The 19,250-nt window shown below is 26.1% G+C and overlaps 2 protein-coding genes across 2 annotated transcripts; both read right to left on the reverse strand.

The window, feature by feature from the left end:
- Nucleotides 1-401: 401 nt before the first annotated feature.
- On the reverse strand, nucleotides 402-11,993 carry LOC146884062 (rust resistance kinase Lr10-like). The gene is made up of 4 exons (XM_085666048.1): nucleotides 11,845-11,993; nucleotides 10,933-11,702; nucleotides 9,412-9,465; nucleotides 402-1,580 (listed from the first exon to the last, which is right to left on the reverse strand). Exons 2-4 carry the CDS (start codon nucleotides 11,690-11,692, stop codon nucleotides 535-537), a joined length of 1,860 nt encoding a protein of 619 aa, XP_085522174.1. The 5' UTR covers nucleotides 11,693-11,702; nucleotides 11,845-11,993; the 3' UTR covers nucleotides 402-534.
- LOC114194304 (LEAF RUST 10 DISEASE-RESISTANCE LOCUS RECEPTOR-LIKE PROTEIN KINASE-like 2.1) lies at nucleotides 5,462-7,426 on the reverse strand. Its single transcript, XM_085666049.1, has one exon. The coding sequence runs from the start codon at nucleotides 6,389-6,391 to the stop codon at nucleotides 5,492-5,494; it is 900 nt and encodes a 299-aa protein (XP_085522175.1). The 5' UTR covers nucleotides 6,392-7,426; the 3' UTR covers nucleotides 5,462-5,491.
- Nucleotides 11,994-19,250: the final 7,257 nt, after the last annotated feature.

A 19,250-nucleotide genomic window follows, 5' to 3' on the forward strand; every position in this document is an offset into this window, starting at 1 on the left:
AGAATAAATTCTTATTTCAACTATTTAGAAAAATTAAAGAGATACAATAATCCTCTTCAAGGTATAAAATAGGATGAAAGGTTATATATGTTTTTAGTCCTGAACTTTGATGCGAAATTGGAATTCCTCCCTATTTGAAATTTTGATACATTTTGATTCCCAAAACCTTAAAAATAAATAGATAAAGTCCTTTTAACTCAATTATGTTAAATTTTTTAAAGTGTTAATTTATAATTTTTTTATAATTTTATAATATCTTAAACCACTAGAGAAAGCATATTATTTGAAATACATTTACATTTATTATTTAAATAACAGGTACAATAAAAATGCAACAATAAATATTGTAAATATAGAAACATATTTTTCATTGATTGAATTAACTACAAATATAAATTTTCATTTTAATTCACGCTCTTCTTTTTCTCTTTTCCACTAATGCAATGTGAATTCTCTCCATTTCTTCATGTCCTTGCAATCTTGCAACCTCCAACTACCTTAATTTCAATCACTACTAGATGAGTTCATTCAAAATCATTTAGTTGTTTGATCTTCTAAACTCATTTCAATGTCTCCCTCAAGCATTTCCACTACTCTGTTCATTGAAGGACGATCGTTTGGTTTCAATTGTATACACCAAAGAGCAACTATGATAAGTTTTTTTGCTATTATCTTTTCTTCTCTAGTCAAATCTTTTATATCTATATTTTCCTCTTCTCTAATATGATTATAGATCCAAAGGGAAAAGTAAAGTTGACTTGAGTGTTCTACATGGGGATTTAGATTCTTCCTTTTGCTTGCCATCTCCATTAACAACATTCTGAAGCTATAAACATCAGCTTTATGAGATATTCCTCCAACATTATTGTAGAACAATTCTGGAGCCATATATCCAATAGTTCCTCTTGTTGTCGTCATTGTGACAATGCTATTATCTATTGGATATAGCTTTGCTAATCCAAAGTCAGAAACCTTTGGAATAAAGTTTTCATCGAGTAAGATGTTATGGGGTTTGATATTGAAATGCAAAATCTGCATCTCACACCCATGATGGAGATAAGCAATCCCACGAGCCACTCCAATTGATATATTATATATTTTCTCATAGCTTAAATGTATACTTCCAGCTCTTGAAAATATAAGTTTATCAAGAGATCCATTGGACATGAATTCATAAACAAGAGCGCGCTTTGAGCCACTAACACAAAATCCAATTAATTGTACCACATTTTGATGATGTATCCTTCCAATGGTTGTAACTTCATTTATAAAATCTTGTCCATTTCCTTTAGATTTACCTAACATTTTGATTGCCACAAAAGGTCCGCTCCGCAATTTTGCCTTAAAGACAAAGCCAAATCCTCCTTCACCTAACTTCTCTTTAAAACCTCTAGTCATCTTTTTAATTTCCTTGTATGAATATCTAATAGGTGCCAAATGATTTTCTTCAAGGTAGTTTTCAATATTTGCATACGTTGATGCATGTCTTTTCCTCCATTTACATATAAAAATCACAATTAAGAATGGCAATCCAAACAAAATTTTGTACGCCCATGCCAGAGAAGTAAAAATGCCAATAACTGCAAGAAAATTTTACCTGAGTCATTACATTGATAATGTAATATAATAAGGTATTTGTTAAAAGAAAATTTTCATTCATAAAATAAAATTAATTATAGCATAAAGAAGTATCAATAAATTCCATTTTTGACATTGTTATCTATAAATAACTTTGTGAGTAACATTGATGTGTCCTAAGTAGGGATAACAATGGAGCACGGTGGGGACGAGTTTTGCTATTACATACTCATCTCTAAAGAAAAAAATCATCCCACTATCCAAACACAACAAATATCAAATTTTTGTCTCATTTTTATCCTTACTGAGTAATACATATATATATATATATATATATATATATATATATATATATATATATATATATATATATATATATTCGTACATGTACTCATTTTCTTATTGTTTCAATATAAATTAATTAATTTTTATAAAATAATAAAAATTTACAATAAAGAAAATATAATATTATCAAATTATCAATATTAAAAGGAGGGTATTTTTGTTTCTTCAATGTCAAATATTTAGAAAGAAATTATAATTGTAAACATTTCAAATTAAAGTACCAAATAAAATTTCACGAGAGTCAAAATATATATTAAATTTGTAAACATTAATGTTACCTAGTTGATAAAATTTAAAAATATTTTAAAAAAATATAAAAGGAAAACAGATATTTAAATTAAAAATATTTTAAATGTATGTGATAAAAAATATTCATGACAATTAAATTATTATATTATAATAAATAAAATTTATTTATACTATTATAGTAATAAAATTACACGTACGACAAATGAGTTAAAAAAATATAAATAATTAAAAAATATCAAAACAGTATTCTACATGATAAACCATTGAATGAAATTGCACAAATGAAAACAAATATATGGTTAAGGGTATGATAAAATGAAAAAAATTATAGAGATCTAAGAAAGTTTTTAAATATCAACCTAGTCAAACAGTTAATAGATAATAAAAGTTATTTTAGCGAAACAAAAGAGTAACAAAAATTAATAATAATAGAATACAAAGATAAGTTTTTTATATTATCCAATAAATGAAATGTTTATGCTATTGAACACCTATATTAACATTGTTAAACATTCTCATGTGAAAGGAAATATACAATAAATAAAAATATTAAAAAAGAGTAGAAATATTCTTAATGTAAGAAATAAAAAAATATTTAATTGATCTACATCATTTAAGCATTATTGCACAAATGTTGTGATAAGAGGAAAAATATTTTAGAGATGTCAATGAATTTCATGACGAATTAAACAATTAAAAGAAATAAAAAATAAAAAATGTGGATATATATATATATATATATATATATATATATATATTAAAACATGATGAAAGAAAATAATAAAAATATTTTTTTTAACTTTTCTAATAAATTAGAAATATTTTACTAATTTTAAACAAGAATAATTAAGATTTCAATTTCCATCTAATTTAAAAATATTAAATATTACTCGTATTTATATTCATACTCGTGCAATATAAAAGTTTTCCATCATAATTAAAACAAATGTAGATAAGAACAATTATTTCTTTATCTCTTATCAAAATCAAAACAAACATTAAAAAAATTATACATACAACAACAATTTATCATATTAATATGATGATATATTACTTTCAACAAAACATAAAAAATAACCATCATTACAGAAAGATGTGAAAAGTTTCAAAAATAAAAGAAAATTAAAAAAATACACCGGTTTAATCATAAATGGTACTAGTCCAAAGTGGTTGAAATTTTTTAGAAAAAATACGCACAGAAGAACAGAAGAATTGTATCATTAACGTGGCCAGATTTTTTTCTTATTTTAATAGCATTTCTATTAATGATAATTTTAGAACTACTGTTAAAAAGTATATTTTAATCATTCTTAAGAGCTCTACTCCACTTGTAGTTAAAGCATTGAGAAGTTAAGATGATAAAATCTTACCAGGTAAAGAGTCTTTTAGATTTTCCAGTATTCCCTTACTTGACCCTGAAATGAAGGAAAATACCAAGTTTAAAATTCCGATTATCTCAACAGTTATTAAAAAAAAAAAAAAGGAAAACTGATTTATTTATTTATTTAAAGACAATAAATGTTAATTTAATGCATAGGTTCTTATAAATGCATGTAAAGTATAAAAGATAAAAATATGATATTTTTTCTAAAAGTTGGTTGAAGCATTAATATAATTCACACTTTGTTTTGAAAAATTCTGAAAAAAGTGGTTAATAGATAAAATTAATATGATTTTCCTAATCATCTATAATGATATATATATATATATATATAGAATTTCCTATTTTGTATTTACATTTTATTTTTTTAATTTTACTCTTAATTATTATTTTAAAAATTAATATTTTAAAAGAAAATTTATCTTTAACGGTTATCGTAAGAATATCTCTTATATTTAACTGTTATTTTAAGAACATATATTGTATACATATTTCATTTTTTGAATTTTACATATTATTTTAAAAATTTTATTTTATAAATAGTTTACCTCGTTATTCTAGAAACCTTTTTTATTTGTAATAGTTAATTTATATAATAACTATTTTAAAAATTAATTATATATTCTAAAAATAAATATTATTAATATTAACTTAAATTTTTATAAAAATTAAAAAATATAAACACACATACAGGATAACTTCTAATTTCTGTGTTTTCGCTAGTTTGTTTGTTTAAATATGTATAATTGTGTAAAATGTTAATTGAAGAGAATTGAGTAACAATTAAAGAAATAATAAATAAAAATATAAATTATGCTACAGCGGAATAAAAAAATTAATTTAGTTTAAAATGAAAACTAAACAAATTTAGAAAAATCGTACAAAGTTTGTTATTAGAAAGTGAAGTGAATGGGTAAAGCTATGGAATACAATAAAATGTGACAAGTTAAAGGGATCAAAATTTTAAATTTTTCTAGGGATGATCACAAGAAATTAACATCGGTATAAAAGTTACTAATTTTGTACCTCCTATTCAGTTAATTTAATTGTTGTTTTGGAAGATTAAAACTACATAAGTAACAAGTATAATATCAGGTCTACATTAAAAAAAACTTTTAAATAATGACTAATTTTGATGTAAGAATATCTTTAAAGAAAAATTTTCTAATTAAAGACTAATTTTTTTATAGTCAAAACATTGGTACCTAATGTTAATGTTAAATTTAAAGACTATTCCATAATAGAAACTATTTTAGTTATCAATTTAAAAACTAATTATAGGTTTTTGAAACTATTTTAATTACCAATAATTAAAACTTTTAAATAATGTCTAATTTTGATGTAAAAATATCTTTAAAACAAACTTCCAAATTAGAGATCAATTTCTTTGATAATCAAAACATTGGTATCTAATGTTAATGATGAATTTAAAGACTAATCCATAATAGAAACTATTTTAGTTATCATTTTAAAAATCAATTATAGATCTTTAAAACCATTTTAATTATCAATAATTCTTAATTTATAAATTGGTATTTAAAATGATTATTATAATGACTAATTATGTTATATTGCTAAAATTAATCATTATTCAAGATTTTCTTGTAGTGTGATGTCACTTATCAATTTAATTTAAATAGAAAGTTATTAAGGCTAAAAAAATTTATACCAGCAAATAAAAAAATTATATATAATTAACTTTGCATAAGTAAAAAATGGTAGATAGTAAAACTACTCGATATATATAACTTTCTCATTTAAAATAAGATATGTAATCATTTCATGAAATTTAATTGAGATCTACCTCACATGCTTCCAACTACTATTTTACCAACCAAGAATACTACTTGCATGATTTCATAAAGGTGTAATGAATGAGGTATTATTTACAGAAGCTTGAGTTACTAGTACAGGTAAAAAATAAAAAATAATGAATTATTACTTTTTTTTTTCTAAAAAATTGGTTGAATAAATAGAACAAGGTTTTATCAATAATAATGAATTTAAATAAAAAAATAAATATTTATGTTTGACATTTGGTTTAGAGGGTAACTCACAAAACCGGCATTGAAGCTTTTGGCCAGAAGAGTGGAAATAGCAGAATCCTTTTGGACAAGGATTCTTCTGACAGACGAGTTTTAGCCATGAAATCTCAAATCCATAGGCCAATGCCTTGTGCATGGAAGCGTAGGAATGGTTATTGAAAGTCCACAAAGACGTTGGAGCAACAAGCTTTACGTCACAGCCAACTTCAAAGTCCTCTGCTTTTAGATCACCACCAACAGCATATGCATATCCCTTTGAGTCCCACTTCACGCACTTTTCTGTTTCCACATACTTCCCATTCCCTCTCACTGAATGCTTACAGTTCACAAACACTATATGCTCCAAACTCAGAGTCAGAGATTCCCGATTTTCATATGCTCTTAGACCGGCTTGGTATGGATCCGTGTAGTCATCGTAAGTATCAGAGAAATTGGAGCGAGAGAGAGAACGCAGAGGAAGGGAGGAGCAATTGTGGTGTTGAATTGCAGGGTCAACCACTCTCACTGTGTAGTTGTTGTAATTTATTGCCTGAACATGGTATTGTGCAGAGTTCATATACAACAGCGTAACATTATTTTCACAACCAAGCTCATAACTTTCCTCACCACACTTCTCTGGGTCGCCTTTTAATCGAAATGGATAAGTGATGTTGCTGATTTTGCCACACGAAGAAGGGGGACAAACGTGTTTTTTGTGGGCCTTGGTGGCACAAATATGGTGGAGAAGAAGTAGAAGTAGCAGTAGCAGGAACAATGCTCTCTCTCTCCGCATCGTCACCAAATTGTTTCTCATTCAATTCAAATGCAAACAAATCCAAGTTAGATATTGATATCCAAACCAACACACACTCAATATATAACAACAGAGAACTACACTTTCCCTTTTACAAAATTGTTTGAACACTTATCATACTTAAAACGTAGACTTTGACTCAGAAACGCTGTGTCTATCTGGTTTCACATCTCATTTTAATGAATACAAACTTTTAAATACTCGTCGTCAATTCTTATTAGGTATTTAATCATCTAATTTTTTTTAATGGACTTCTTCGAGTTTCTAAAATCATCCTAAATTCTTCTAACTCGAAGCTTTTATTTACATGCTGTCTAAAATAATTTTTAGAGAATTAGTTTGGGAGCCAAATTGAATAAATAAAAAATTAAAAATTAAAAATAAACAAATTAATGTTAGCTCAAATAAATAGAATTAGACTTACCCATCAGCTCAAACAAATTAGTGATGAATTACATAATCACACTAATACTAAAAAGTTTTTAACCTATGTTATTTTAGGTGTTTATGTCAGTTGAAGATTAAACGTAATATTAAGAGATGTAAATGTACGTTTATTAACTTTATAAAGCTGTAAAATAGAAAAAAAAATTGCAAAACATACTAAAAAAAAAACATACGATAAAAGTAGAGCTGTCAAAATGGATAATTCGACCTAATCTGACTCAACCCACCACGGGTTGATCACTTAGCGAGCCAATCCAACCCGACTCACTTATTAGCGAGTCAAAAAAATTTCAATCCGGCTCAACCCACCACGGGTTGGTGGGCTAAACAATGTCGAATATTTAGAAAGAAATTATAATTGTAAACATTTCAAATTAAAATACCAAATAAAATTTCATGAGAGTCAAAATATTTGTTAATTTATTAAACATTAATGTTATCTAGTTAATAAAATTTAAAAATATTTTAGAAAAATATAAAGGGAAAACAAATATTTAAATTAAAAAATATTTTAAATGTATGTGATAAAAAAGATTCATGACAATTAAATTATTATATTATAATGAATAAAATTTATTTATATAATTATAGTAATAAAATAGCACGTACGATAATGAGTTAGAAAATAAAAATAATTAAAAAATATAAAACAGTATTTTACATGATAAACCGTTGAATAAAATTCTACAAATGAAAACAAATATATGGTTAAGGGTATGATAAGATGAAAATAAATGTAGAGATCAAAGGAAGTTTTTAAATATCAACCTAGTCAAGTAGTTAATAGATAATAAAAATTATTTTAGCGAAACAAAAGAGTAACAAAAATTAATAATAATAGAATACAAAGATACATTTTTTATATTATTCAATAAATGAAATGTTTATGCTATTGAACACCTATATTAACATCATTAAACATTCTCAAGTGAAAGGACATATACAATAAATAAAAATATTAAAAAAGAGTAGAAATATTTAAATGTAAGAAATAAAAAAATATTTAATTGATATACATTATTTGAATATTATTGCACAAATGTTGTGATAAGAGGAGAAATATTTTAGAGACGCCAATGAATTTCATGACGAATCAAACAATTAAAAAAAATAAAAAATAAAAAGTTTCGAGTATATATATATATATATATATATATATATATATATATATATATATATATATATATTAAGACATGATGAAAGAAAATAATAAAAATATTTTTTTAACTTTTCTATTAAATTAGAAATATTTTACCGATTTTAAACAAGAATAATTAAGATTTCAATTTCCGTATAATTTTAAAATATTAAATATTACTCGTATTCATACTCATGAAATATAAAATTTTTCCATCATAATTAAAACAAATTACTATTATTAATAAAATAAAAATAAATAAGTAAATAAATATTAACATTATATTTCAGATTAAGGAAACAAAATTGAATTGTGCTGTTTTCAATTTTCATATGAAATTATACTTTCATCACTTTAAAAATTATTATTTTATTATTTTATTCTTCATTACTTATTTAAAAATATTAAAACTAAAAAACTAAAAAGAAAATATAACAAAAACTACAAATAAAATCAGATTATGAAAATAGACATATTAATTAACTTTTTTCTTTTATGTTCATAAAAAATTACTGTACAAAAACTAATAAGATAAATAAAATATTTTTATTATCAAATAGTACTATAAGAAATTACCTTTTTTTTCTCACAATTAAAAAAAAAATAATAAGTAAATCAAGAGATAAAAAATGAGAAAATATAAAAGAAATATGATAATATGATTTTTATTTTTAATTATATTCAATTGCATATTTTTGCTAATTTCTCATTATGATTTTTTAAAATTTGAGGAAATCTGCATTTCCTGCTTCCAACATATTCCAAAATGATGTCAATTTCTTATTGATTTCACACATATACATTGAAAGTTGTTCCGATGAATGAATAAACGAAATATGAAAAGAAATGGTCACATGTAACAAAAAACAACTTCTAATTAAAAAAGAAATACTCATACAAATTTATAAATTTGTTAAAAACAAAACTAAAAACTCAAAAAGTAAAAATATCTCGCTTGAAGTGACTTCATTCAATTCAAGGTGACATTTGATGCACTAAAATATGTTTAAATATGATAGCTTTTGCTTAAGCAAAGTAATTTTATGTTTTTTAATTTTCTATTTAAAAATTACTTTTTTTAATTGTGTTAAAATTGGTTTAACCTACTTTATTAATATATAATATTAAGTAAATTCTATTAGTGTCCACTAAACTTACTTTACTAACATCTAGTAGATTCTATTAACGTTGATGATACTAGTATAAATATCTATATATATTTTTTAAAAGTTAACAATAATTTTATATTTTTTAAATTAAAAAAAAAAACAACTTTTTTAATCGTATCGATGTTGGCTTAACCTATTTTAATATTATGTTTTATAGTAGAGAATGATTTTGCTATGATGGTAAATAATGGCCTTTTCGCCTTCTTATTACTATCATGCATATATGATTAAAGCATAGGGGGAACTAAGATGGTATAAAATCTTACAAGATCCATAGAATGCCAGCAGCTCAAGTATTGTTTGGTAAAGTGAATCTGGATCTGAAATGAAGGAAAATATATACCAATTTCAGAATTAGGATAATCTCAACAGCTATAGAAAAAACTATGTGCACATTTTCATAAATGTTATAGTTTTTTGAATTATTAGAATGATGTTTTGTGAATAATATTATATGTAAATTGAAACATACAATATAGATGCTTGAAACTGTTTTGAAAAAACATCTCAAAAATTGGTCAATAGATGAAATATGGATTTAGTAACCATTTGAAATCTAATTATGAAAAAAATTCAATAGAAGAAATAATCAATTACAAAAATTAAAAATAAAAAACAAAAAAAATTTGCGCTTTAACTAAATAAAATAATTAATTTAACATGAAAACTATACAAAATTAGAACGATCGAACAAAGATTGTTATTACAAAGTGAAATGAATGGTTAAAGCAAGGAAATATAATAAAATTTTGAAGTTAAAGGGAACACACCATTTAAAATTTTCAAGTTATGATCACAAGAACTTCATATCCTGCGGTAGAAGTTACTAGCTAATGTTTTACCATTTATTCTCTCTAATCACACATACATTGATTGTACTTTAGAATTTTGTTTATTTGAAATAATAAAAATAATAAAATTTTATTAAAATAATTTTACTGTTAATGCTTTATTTTAATTGAAATAAAAATAATAATTAAATTGTAGATAGATTAGAAAGAAATATGTAATTTATATTTCAGTAGAAGATAAGAACTTCAGTTCAATTAAAATTGTTGCAGAAGAAGAAAAATATGACTACGGAGTATAATAAGATAATTCCATCGCTAAGGGGAGAACGTATGGGAGGGTTTAATTTAAATAGGTTATTAAACACAGCAATAAATATTTTGAATGAGGATTGATAACTAAAAATAATTAATCAATATAATAATAAAATTTAAATTTTAATAAAAAAATGGCTGATAATTAAAATAATTTTTATTAAAAATAAAAAATTATAATTTAAATTAATAACTAAAATAATTTTGATTATTAAATAACTTAGTTTTGAATCAAAAAATTTATCTTTAAATATATTTTTAATTATTAAAATTGATAATATTTTTGTAGAGAAAGCTAAGATTTGAAGCTCATATACATTCTTTATTATCAATTGTATAAATCAAAACTGGTAGGCGTATTGATAAAACTATTCGATGTAGATGACTTTTTCATTTAAAATAAAAGGTTAAATATATTTTGATTTGTTAATTTTTAGTTAAAATTAAATTTAGTCTATTTTTTAAATTTTGGACTAATTTAATTTTAATCTTTAAAAATTGAGGAAATTTAATTTTTTTATTAAAATTTTGTTAAATTTATTTGATATTATAAGCAAATTTCTCAATTATTATTAACAGTGAAATATATTTATTTCTAAAATTAAAAAATTAAATTAAATAAAAATATTGAAGAAAGTGTGAAAATTAAGAGAACAAAATAAATTAAGTTGAGATCTAACTCACATGTTACGCAATCAAGTTTCTGGCTTGCAAAGTTGAAATAGCAGAATCCATCTGAACAAAAGTTGTGTGTCTGACAGGCGAGTTGTAGCCATGAAATCTGAAATCCATAGGCCAAGCTGCTGTGCATGGAAGTGTAGGAATGGTTATTGAAACTCCTCAAAGATGTTGGAGCAACAAGCTTTATGTCACACCCAACTTCAATGTCCTCTGCTTTCAGGTCACCAACAACAGCATATGCATAGCCCTTTGAGTCCCACTTCACGTACTCTTCTGTTTTCACATACTTCCCATTCTCTCTCACCGAATGGTTACAACTCAGAAACACTATATGCTCGAAAATCAGAGATTCCCCGTTAATACCCGAATCTAGACCGGCTTGGTATGAACCGTTACTGTAGTAAGAGTAAGTATCAGAGAAATTGGAGCGAGAGAGAGAACGGAGAGGAAGGGAGGAGCAGTTATGGAGTTGAAGTGCAGGGTCAACCACTCTCACTGTGTAGTTCTTGTAGTTGATTGCCTGAACATGGTATTTTGCAGAGTGCAGATACAACACCGTAACATTATTCTCACAACCAACCTCATACCTTTTGTTACCACACTTCTCTGGGTCGCCTTCTAATCGAAATGGATAACTTATGTTGGTGATTTTGCCACAGGAAGAAGGGGGACAACCGTGTTCTTGCTCTTCCTTGGAAGCACAGATGTGGTGGTGGAGATGCAGAAGTAGAAGTAGAAGGAACAATGCTCTCTCTCTCCGCATCGTCACCAAACTGTTTCTTATTCAATTCAAATGCAAACAAATCCAAGTTAGATACTGATATCCAAAACAACACACACTCAATACATAACAACAAACAACTACACTTTTCCTTTTACAAAATTGTTTGAACACTTATCATACTTAAAACCTACACTTTGACTGTGTCTATCTGGTTTCACATCTCATTTTAATGAATATAAACTTTTAAATACTCCTCAAGTGCGTGAATTCTTATTAGGTATTTAATCGTGTAATTTTTTTTAATCGAGTTTTTAAAATCATCCTAAATTGTTCTAACTCTGGAAGGTTTTATTTACAGTCTAAAATAATTTTAAAGAATTAGTTTGGGAGACAAATTGAATAAATAGTTTAGGACTTATTTAAATAACGACAAAAACCTGAATATAATGTTTATATAATGCATTTGAATTTCTTTTTTTCTACTTTAAAATATCTGCAAATTATTGAAGGGCTAAAAGTTCCACCACATGTGTAGTAGACTTGTGGCGGAAAGAATATTTATTATCCGTGTTGATAAGCTTTATAGAGCCACAAATTCTAATAGAGTTTAACAGGTTTGTCTTACATAAAACATTTGATATGCAAATACATTGACGCAGTCAAATGCACATATTAGTACGTATGTGGACAACTTGTACAACTCATACTTTTGAAAGAGGAAAGAGGATAGGACGCCGCAGAGACGAGCTTCGTTATTCCATTTTCTATCTCTCAATTAAGTTCATACCTATATTTATTCTTATATTCAATGGCTATAAATCATTTATCCCATTGACAAAATTTAGGAATGTCAAAATAAAAAATTAAATGTATTTTTAGTTTACTGATACTGATATTCAAATGCAAACAAATCCAAGTTAGATACTGATATCCAAAACAACACACACCCAATACATAACAACACTTTCCCTTTTACAAAATTGTTTCAAGACTTATCATACTTAAAACCTAGACTTTGACTGTGTCTATCTGGTTTCACATCTCATTTTAATGAATACAAACTTTTAAATACTCGTCGTCAATTCTTATTAGGTATTTAATCATCTAATTTTTTTTAATGGACTTCTTCGAGTTTCTAAAATCATCCTAAATTCTTCTAACTCGAAGCTTTTATTTACATGCTGTCTAAAATTATTTTTAGAGAATTAGTCTGGGAGCCAAATTGAATAAATAGTTCAGGACTTATTTAAATAACAACAAAAACCTAAATATAATGTTTATATATACTGCATTTGAATTTCTTTTTTTCTACTTTAAATATCTAAAATTATTCAAGGGCTAAAAGTTCCACCACATGTGTAGTAAACTTGTGGCGTAAAGAATATTTATTATCCGTGTTGATAAGCTTTATAGAACCACAAATTCTAACAGGTTTGTATATCATACATAAACACTTGATATATGCAAATACATCATTGACGCAGTCAAATGACAATGTACATATAACTACTTAATAATTATTGATTAGTACGTATGTGGACAAATATAACTCACTTTTGGAAGGGGATCGGACGGCGCAGAGCCGACCTTGAATATTATTCTATTTTCATCTCTGAATTAAGTTCATATACCTACGTTTATTTTTATATTCAATGGCTATAAATTCTTTATCTCATCCCGGTATATAAATTTAATATTATTTAACTAATTTTTATAAAAAAAATCACGAAAAAAATTATGATATTACCGAATAGACAAAAAAACATTTAATGTTAAATATTTATAAAAAAATTATACTTACATATTTTAAATTAGAGTACCAAAAAATAATTAAATCAAAGTTAAATAATTATATAAAATATTACATAATTACACATAAATAAAATTTCATAATAATAAAAATATTTATAAGTCTATGTAAAATATTATGTATTTGATTAACTAAAATAAAATATTAAAAATAAAAAAATTAATGTTAGCTCAAATAAATAGAATTAGACTTACCCATTAGCTCAAATAAATAGAATTAGACTTATATAATGAATATTAAAAACATTTATAATTAAATACATTAACTATAATAAATATTAAAAATAAATAATGTGATCAAGTTGACACTAATCTTATTTAAATTGGTATTTATAATTATTTAAGTTAGTCAGACTAAGTTATATACATTATGAATTCATGTCATGTGTGTTTGTGATAATAAATATAGATTATTTTTAATCTAAAGGTACAAGTTTCAAGATGATAAATTTCTTCACTCATAATTGTTCTCTCTCACTTTCTATATAAAATCTCTTTGTTATATTGGTTCTCATTCATAAATCTCATCTCTTTGTACTCATCTCTTTCTACCATACTAATCTCCTTCGGCCACAATAGTTTTTTTCAATCATACTAACCTTTCTCATCTACACACATCTCATTCATCTATATGTTTCTCCTAATCTCAATTAACCATACTCATCCTTACACTTTTTTTATATATATTGTTGTTTATATTTATTGAATATGGAGTTATCGTACCAAAATATTGTTTTCATTTGAAATTATTATCATTATCATTTGTCAAATTGACACAAATTAAATTAACATTAAAAATATATTTTGTTTAATATTGACTTAGCCAACATTAGACAAATTTAAAATAAAAACGTATCAACATTGATGTTCCTGTAGAGAACAAATAAGATATGTCAGACACAAGCATTACCTTACTCTGGTCCGCAATCTCCTCAGTAGGCATCCTCCCGGCCGGCACATGTCGTTTGTGGATATCTCGGTATGAATTGGTTTGGACCCAAGGGAGGTTACCTACAGAAGAGATTATGATGCTCAAGTCAGCAAAATCTCTTAGAAAGTCAAATCTCATAATTAGGAGAGTAATGAATGCGTACCTTTAACTGCTGGGGTCCATGCTTATAGGTTTATTAATTATGTCCTGTCACGTCATTGGTTGGGCTTCTGTTTGGGCCATAGATGGGCCTAGGTCATGATCCAAGTTTCTTAATTTGAATATCGTGGGCCCCAAGGGCCTTACTGGTAGTGTCCTGAATATGCTAAGTTATTGCTAAGTTCGTGTTTAATTATTCTCAGTTAGCGGCTTAGGCCGGTTACTTCTTTGGGGGTCTGGGCCGGGTACTTATCATTCGTTCATACATGGTAATTATTATTCGCGTCCTTGGTGGTTACGTAGACGGGCTTTATGGATATAACTTGGCTAGCCCAGCTAGGTGTGGTACATATATCAAGGTTAATGACATGTACATTTGGTATCAAAGATCCCTACCAACCTGTATACTAATAGTGTCGAACATATAATTTCATTTATTAAAAACATTGACTTGACATTCTCTACTCTAACTACACTCTATAGGGGTATTAGGTCAAATATTATTATTATTATTATTATGAAAAATGATATTTTAACCCACTTTTTTTGACCTACTTTTAACCCATTACTTCAATCACCATTAGATTATCCTTTTTTATTCTTTTTAATGATATGTGATTATTTAATGGTGATTGAAGTGGTGGCTTAAAAGTAGGTCAAAAAAAGTGGATTAAAGTATCATCGTCCTATTAGTATTATTATTAACATAGTGTAGGTAAATTAAAATGATAAAAATTCTTCCTGACAACTGCGCCATAAATTGTTTACTCTTTGACAAGTGTATCAAATTGTTGTTAGTAAAATGTAGTCCAAGTATTGTTTTCCCTAAGTCAAATCGTTCTCTTTGACAATTATGATTATTTACTTATTTTAACAACAGTAAAAAGTGTAACATACCTACTTTTAATAAACTGTATTATTTATTTTAAATGAAAAAATTAGAAAATCTTTTTTTTTACTAATATTTCGTATTTTATCATGATGTAGTTTTTACTTATTGAAAATAACAATAAGAAAAAAACAAAACCAATAAAATATGTATATATATATATATAAAATATTAGGTAAAAATATATTAATTAAAATATCATTAAATAGGTGTGTATTAAAAGTAAAAGAAAATGAAAAATCTTCTAAAGAGTTAAGAAGATGAGAGAAGATAAGAAAAAAAAAGAAAAAAAAAAGAGAAAACAAGTTAAAGAGATAAACATTATCTCTTCATTAATGGAAGTAATGATGATTATGCCATATATATATATATATATATATATATATATATATATGTATGTGTGTGTGTGTGTGTGTGTTTTTGTGGATATGAAATGAGAGAAGTTACATGAGGAAGAAAGGAGAGAGAGAAAGTTTAGAGTAAAAGATTCGAAGAGATCATAGTCTCGTCAAATATTGTTAGTGTGATCAATAAGATAAGGGGAGAGTGAGGTCAAGTTTTTTCTATGTTAATCTTGATAAACTCGTGTGTTATATTAATATTTTATTTATTTTGAAATATATTTACTTCCATTTAACTTATTTTTATTTATTATCCTCTTCATTTATTTATATTTATATTATTTAACTTATCTCTAGTTAAGTATTGATACTATTTATTTATTTTATTTAATCTATACCAGTTATGCATTAGTCCTGTTTTATTTAATTTATCTCTAGTTATGCACTAGTCATGTTTATTTATTTCATTTAATTTTATCCTCAGTTATGCACTGATTTTGTTTATTTAATTCATTTAATTTATCTTCAGTTACGTACTGGTCTTGTTTATTTATTTCGTTTAATTTATCTCTAGTTGTGTACTTGTTTTGTTTATTTCTTTCATTTAATTTATCTCCAGTTACGCACTGATCCTATTTATTTATTTTATTTAATTTATCTTCAGTTACGCACGGGTCATGTTTTACTTAATTTATTTCCAGTTATGCACTAGTTCTGTTTATCTATTCTATTTAATTTATCTCCAGTTATGCACGTGTCTTGTTTATCTATTTTTTTATTTATCTCCAGTTATACATAGGTTATGTTTACCTATTTTATTTAATTTATCTTCAGTTATGCACTGATCTTATTTATCTATTTTATTTAATTATCTTCTTTTACTTATTGGTCGTATTCATTTATTTCATTTCATTTCATTTATCTTCATGCACGAATCTTTATATTAATTTATAATTTATTTTATTTTATAACATGCTAATCTGTATATAGTTAATTATTTAAAGTTCTTACTTTGATTCTTATTTTGTTTTATCATTATTTTATAATTTGAAAAATATAAAAATAAAGTAAAAGCAAATATTATTTTATTCAGTGAATTTGGATAAAAGAAAGTTACCTATATGTTTTATTGTTACATTCTTTGTGTATGGTGTATATATATTATTGGTCAAAAATGACAACTTGATAGTCATAACATTCTATGATCTTTGAATATGTCCAAGAGTACGTAAGTTAAGAAATAATCTTAAGTATGATTTCCAATAAATGGAGATCAAACCAATGTGAGAGTGTTTGTATTTAGGAAGTCATAGTTTGGTACACTATGGGATGAAAGGCAGGGACCATGGTGGGGTCTAAGGAAGTTTTACCAAGTAGGTGAGTATCTGGATAGTTTTGAATCATGCCCTGAACTCGGATGTTCCTAGGCCAAACTTGGGACTATCCAAAACCTACTAAGCATTGCCAAGATTAGGTAGTGAGTATATATCTCTTTTATAGGCCTATAAATGACTAATATTCTCGAGAAAGAAATAATTATGATTGTACCAATTGTTAGTTTTGAAATGGTTGAAAAGCCAAGAAGGGGGGTTGAATTGGCTAGTTAAAAATTTAGGTTATCTTTGCAAGCTAAAAACCACCTTTAATTGAATCAAATAGATCACCAAGTTAGGATGCAAACAGTACTGAACTGTACACTTTCAATCGATCAAAAATAGAGTTAACAAATTGATTTTACTAAACAAATTTTGTTCTGGTATAATCAATCGATTGAAACTGAAAAACAGTCGACTGAAATACTGGGAAAAATGCATAAATGCGAATTTGAATTTTAAACCAGAAACAATGCTCAAGAATGATCAAAACCTGTTCCAAATGATTATACAAACATGTTCAATGTTGCAGATGCCATGAAAACATGCAAGAACATGAAAAAGATGATTAAAGCACAAGTTCTTGAAACTTTAAAATGAAAATGCAAGAGAGAAATGTTAGAGAAGAGAGGACACCACGAGATTTTTATACTGGTTCACTCAAACCTGAGCTACATCCAATTTGTCAAGGCAACCTTAGCTTGACTTTGCACTATTTCAAAAGTTTTACAAAGTATTCACCCTTACACTTCCAAAATATGTAAAAACACCACAAAAGACTCTTGAATCACACAAGAATCACACTAGCACAGCAAGAACCCTCTTGTAGACTTGGAAAACCACCAGGCACACACACAAAGCTTGAGAAAGATCAAACCTCAGTGGTAGCACAACCTAGCCTACCACAAACCACTTTCTCAAAGCTTCAAACCAAGCCAAAAGCTCCAAGAATTGATCCAAGATCAATCTTCAACAGCTGCAACACCTATGATCACGAAGGAGAGAGTTTCCATAAGTTTCTAGAACAAAATCGTGCTCTAAAATGATCAACAAACCTCTCTTTTGAAAATCACAACTTTTATAGTCAAACTATTACGAAATTCAACATATTGATTTTCAAATCAATCGGTTGATTTCACTTGACTTAAGTGAAATCAGTCGATTAAAAATTAAATCAACTGATTAAATTTGTTGCAGTTTAAGACTACTGCAACCAACCTTTTAACCTGTTAAAAAGTCATTCAACAGATTAAAAAAGACATTTTAACCTGTTGAAAAACCATTCAACAAATTAAAAACACAATAAAGACCAAACTACATCTAATTAATGCTATAAGGTCTATAACATGAATTACAAACTACAAATACACGTTCTTAATGATGTAACTACATGGAGAGCACACGTTCCAGCCTTGATCAACATAATTATCATTAATTCTCCTTTCCTTCATCAATGTAGGCTTCATTCCAATGGTAATGACTTCAAGATAGTTCAAAAGAGCTTAATTCAATCTTCATCAAATCTTCAAAAAGCAAACCACCTTGGCTTCTCATGTCAACACCAATGTTTTTTGAGAAATACTCAATTACCTAATCACTTCCCAAAGTAACTTTTGATGGTCATAATGGATCATCAGAAGTGGAATATGGATCCATATGTCTGGTATAACGAGATCTAGTTTTGTGGTTGTAGGTCCAATTCTAGGCCCCTAGTGTTTGTATTGTTTGTTGAGTTTATTAAGATTGATATTTAAGGTTAATAAAGGCCTCACTCCTTTCATATTTTTCTTTCACATGTACCTATTGCATGAGTAGGAGAGGAACTTGCTCAGTGTGAGTTGTTTGGGATATTATTGATGGATCTTGTGAAGGTTGACTTGTGGATAATTTCTATTAAAATCTTTAGGAGATATTAAAAATATAGACAATCTTTCATTCTGATGTAGAACTCTTAATATTATTCAAATACATATTTTTGTAATATTTCACGAACAATTACAGAGATGCAAATTACTGATATATAGTTAGATATAAAGTTATGTTATTGTTAGTGTCCTCTCAAGAAAAATCTTATTGTACAAAAAAAAAATATCCA

The sequence above is a fragment of the Vigna unguiculata genome, chromosome 8, assembly GCF_037176805.1.
Source record: "Vigna unguiculata cultivar grain cowpea cultivar isolate G323 ecotype 2 chromosome 8, ASM3717680v1, whole genome shotgun sequence".
In the NCBI taxonomy this organism is placed as follows: domain Eukaryota; kingdom Viridiplantae; phylum Streptophyta; class Magnoliopsida; order Fabales; family Fabaceae; genus Vigna; species Vigna unguiculata.

Excerpts from the sequence above, each read along its gene's own strand:
- LOC114194304 (XM_085666049.1), bottom strand. The coding sequence starts at position 6,391 with ATGAGAAACAATTTGGTGACGATGCGGAGAGAGAGAGCATTGTTCCTG.
- LOC146884062 (XM_085666048.1), bottom strand. The coding sequence starts at position 11,692 with ATGCGGAGAGAGAGAGCATTGTTCCTTCTACTTCTACTTCTGCATCTC. Across the intron at positions 9,466-10,932 it reads GAAACTTGATTGCGTAACAT|ATCCAGATTCACTTTACCAA; the intron begins GTGAGTTAGATC and ends CCTTCATTTCAG. Across the intron at positions 1,581-9,411 it reads GCTGGCATTCTATGGATCTT|TTATTGGCATTTTTACTTCT; the intron begins GTAAGATTTTAT and ends ATTTTCTTGCAG.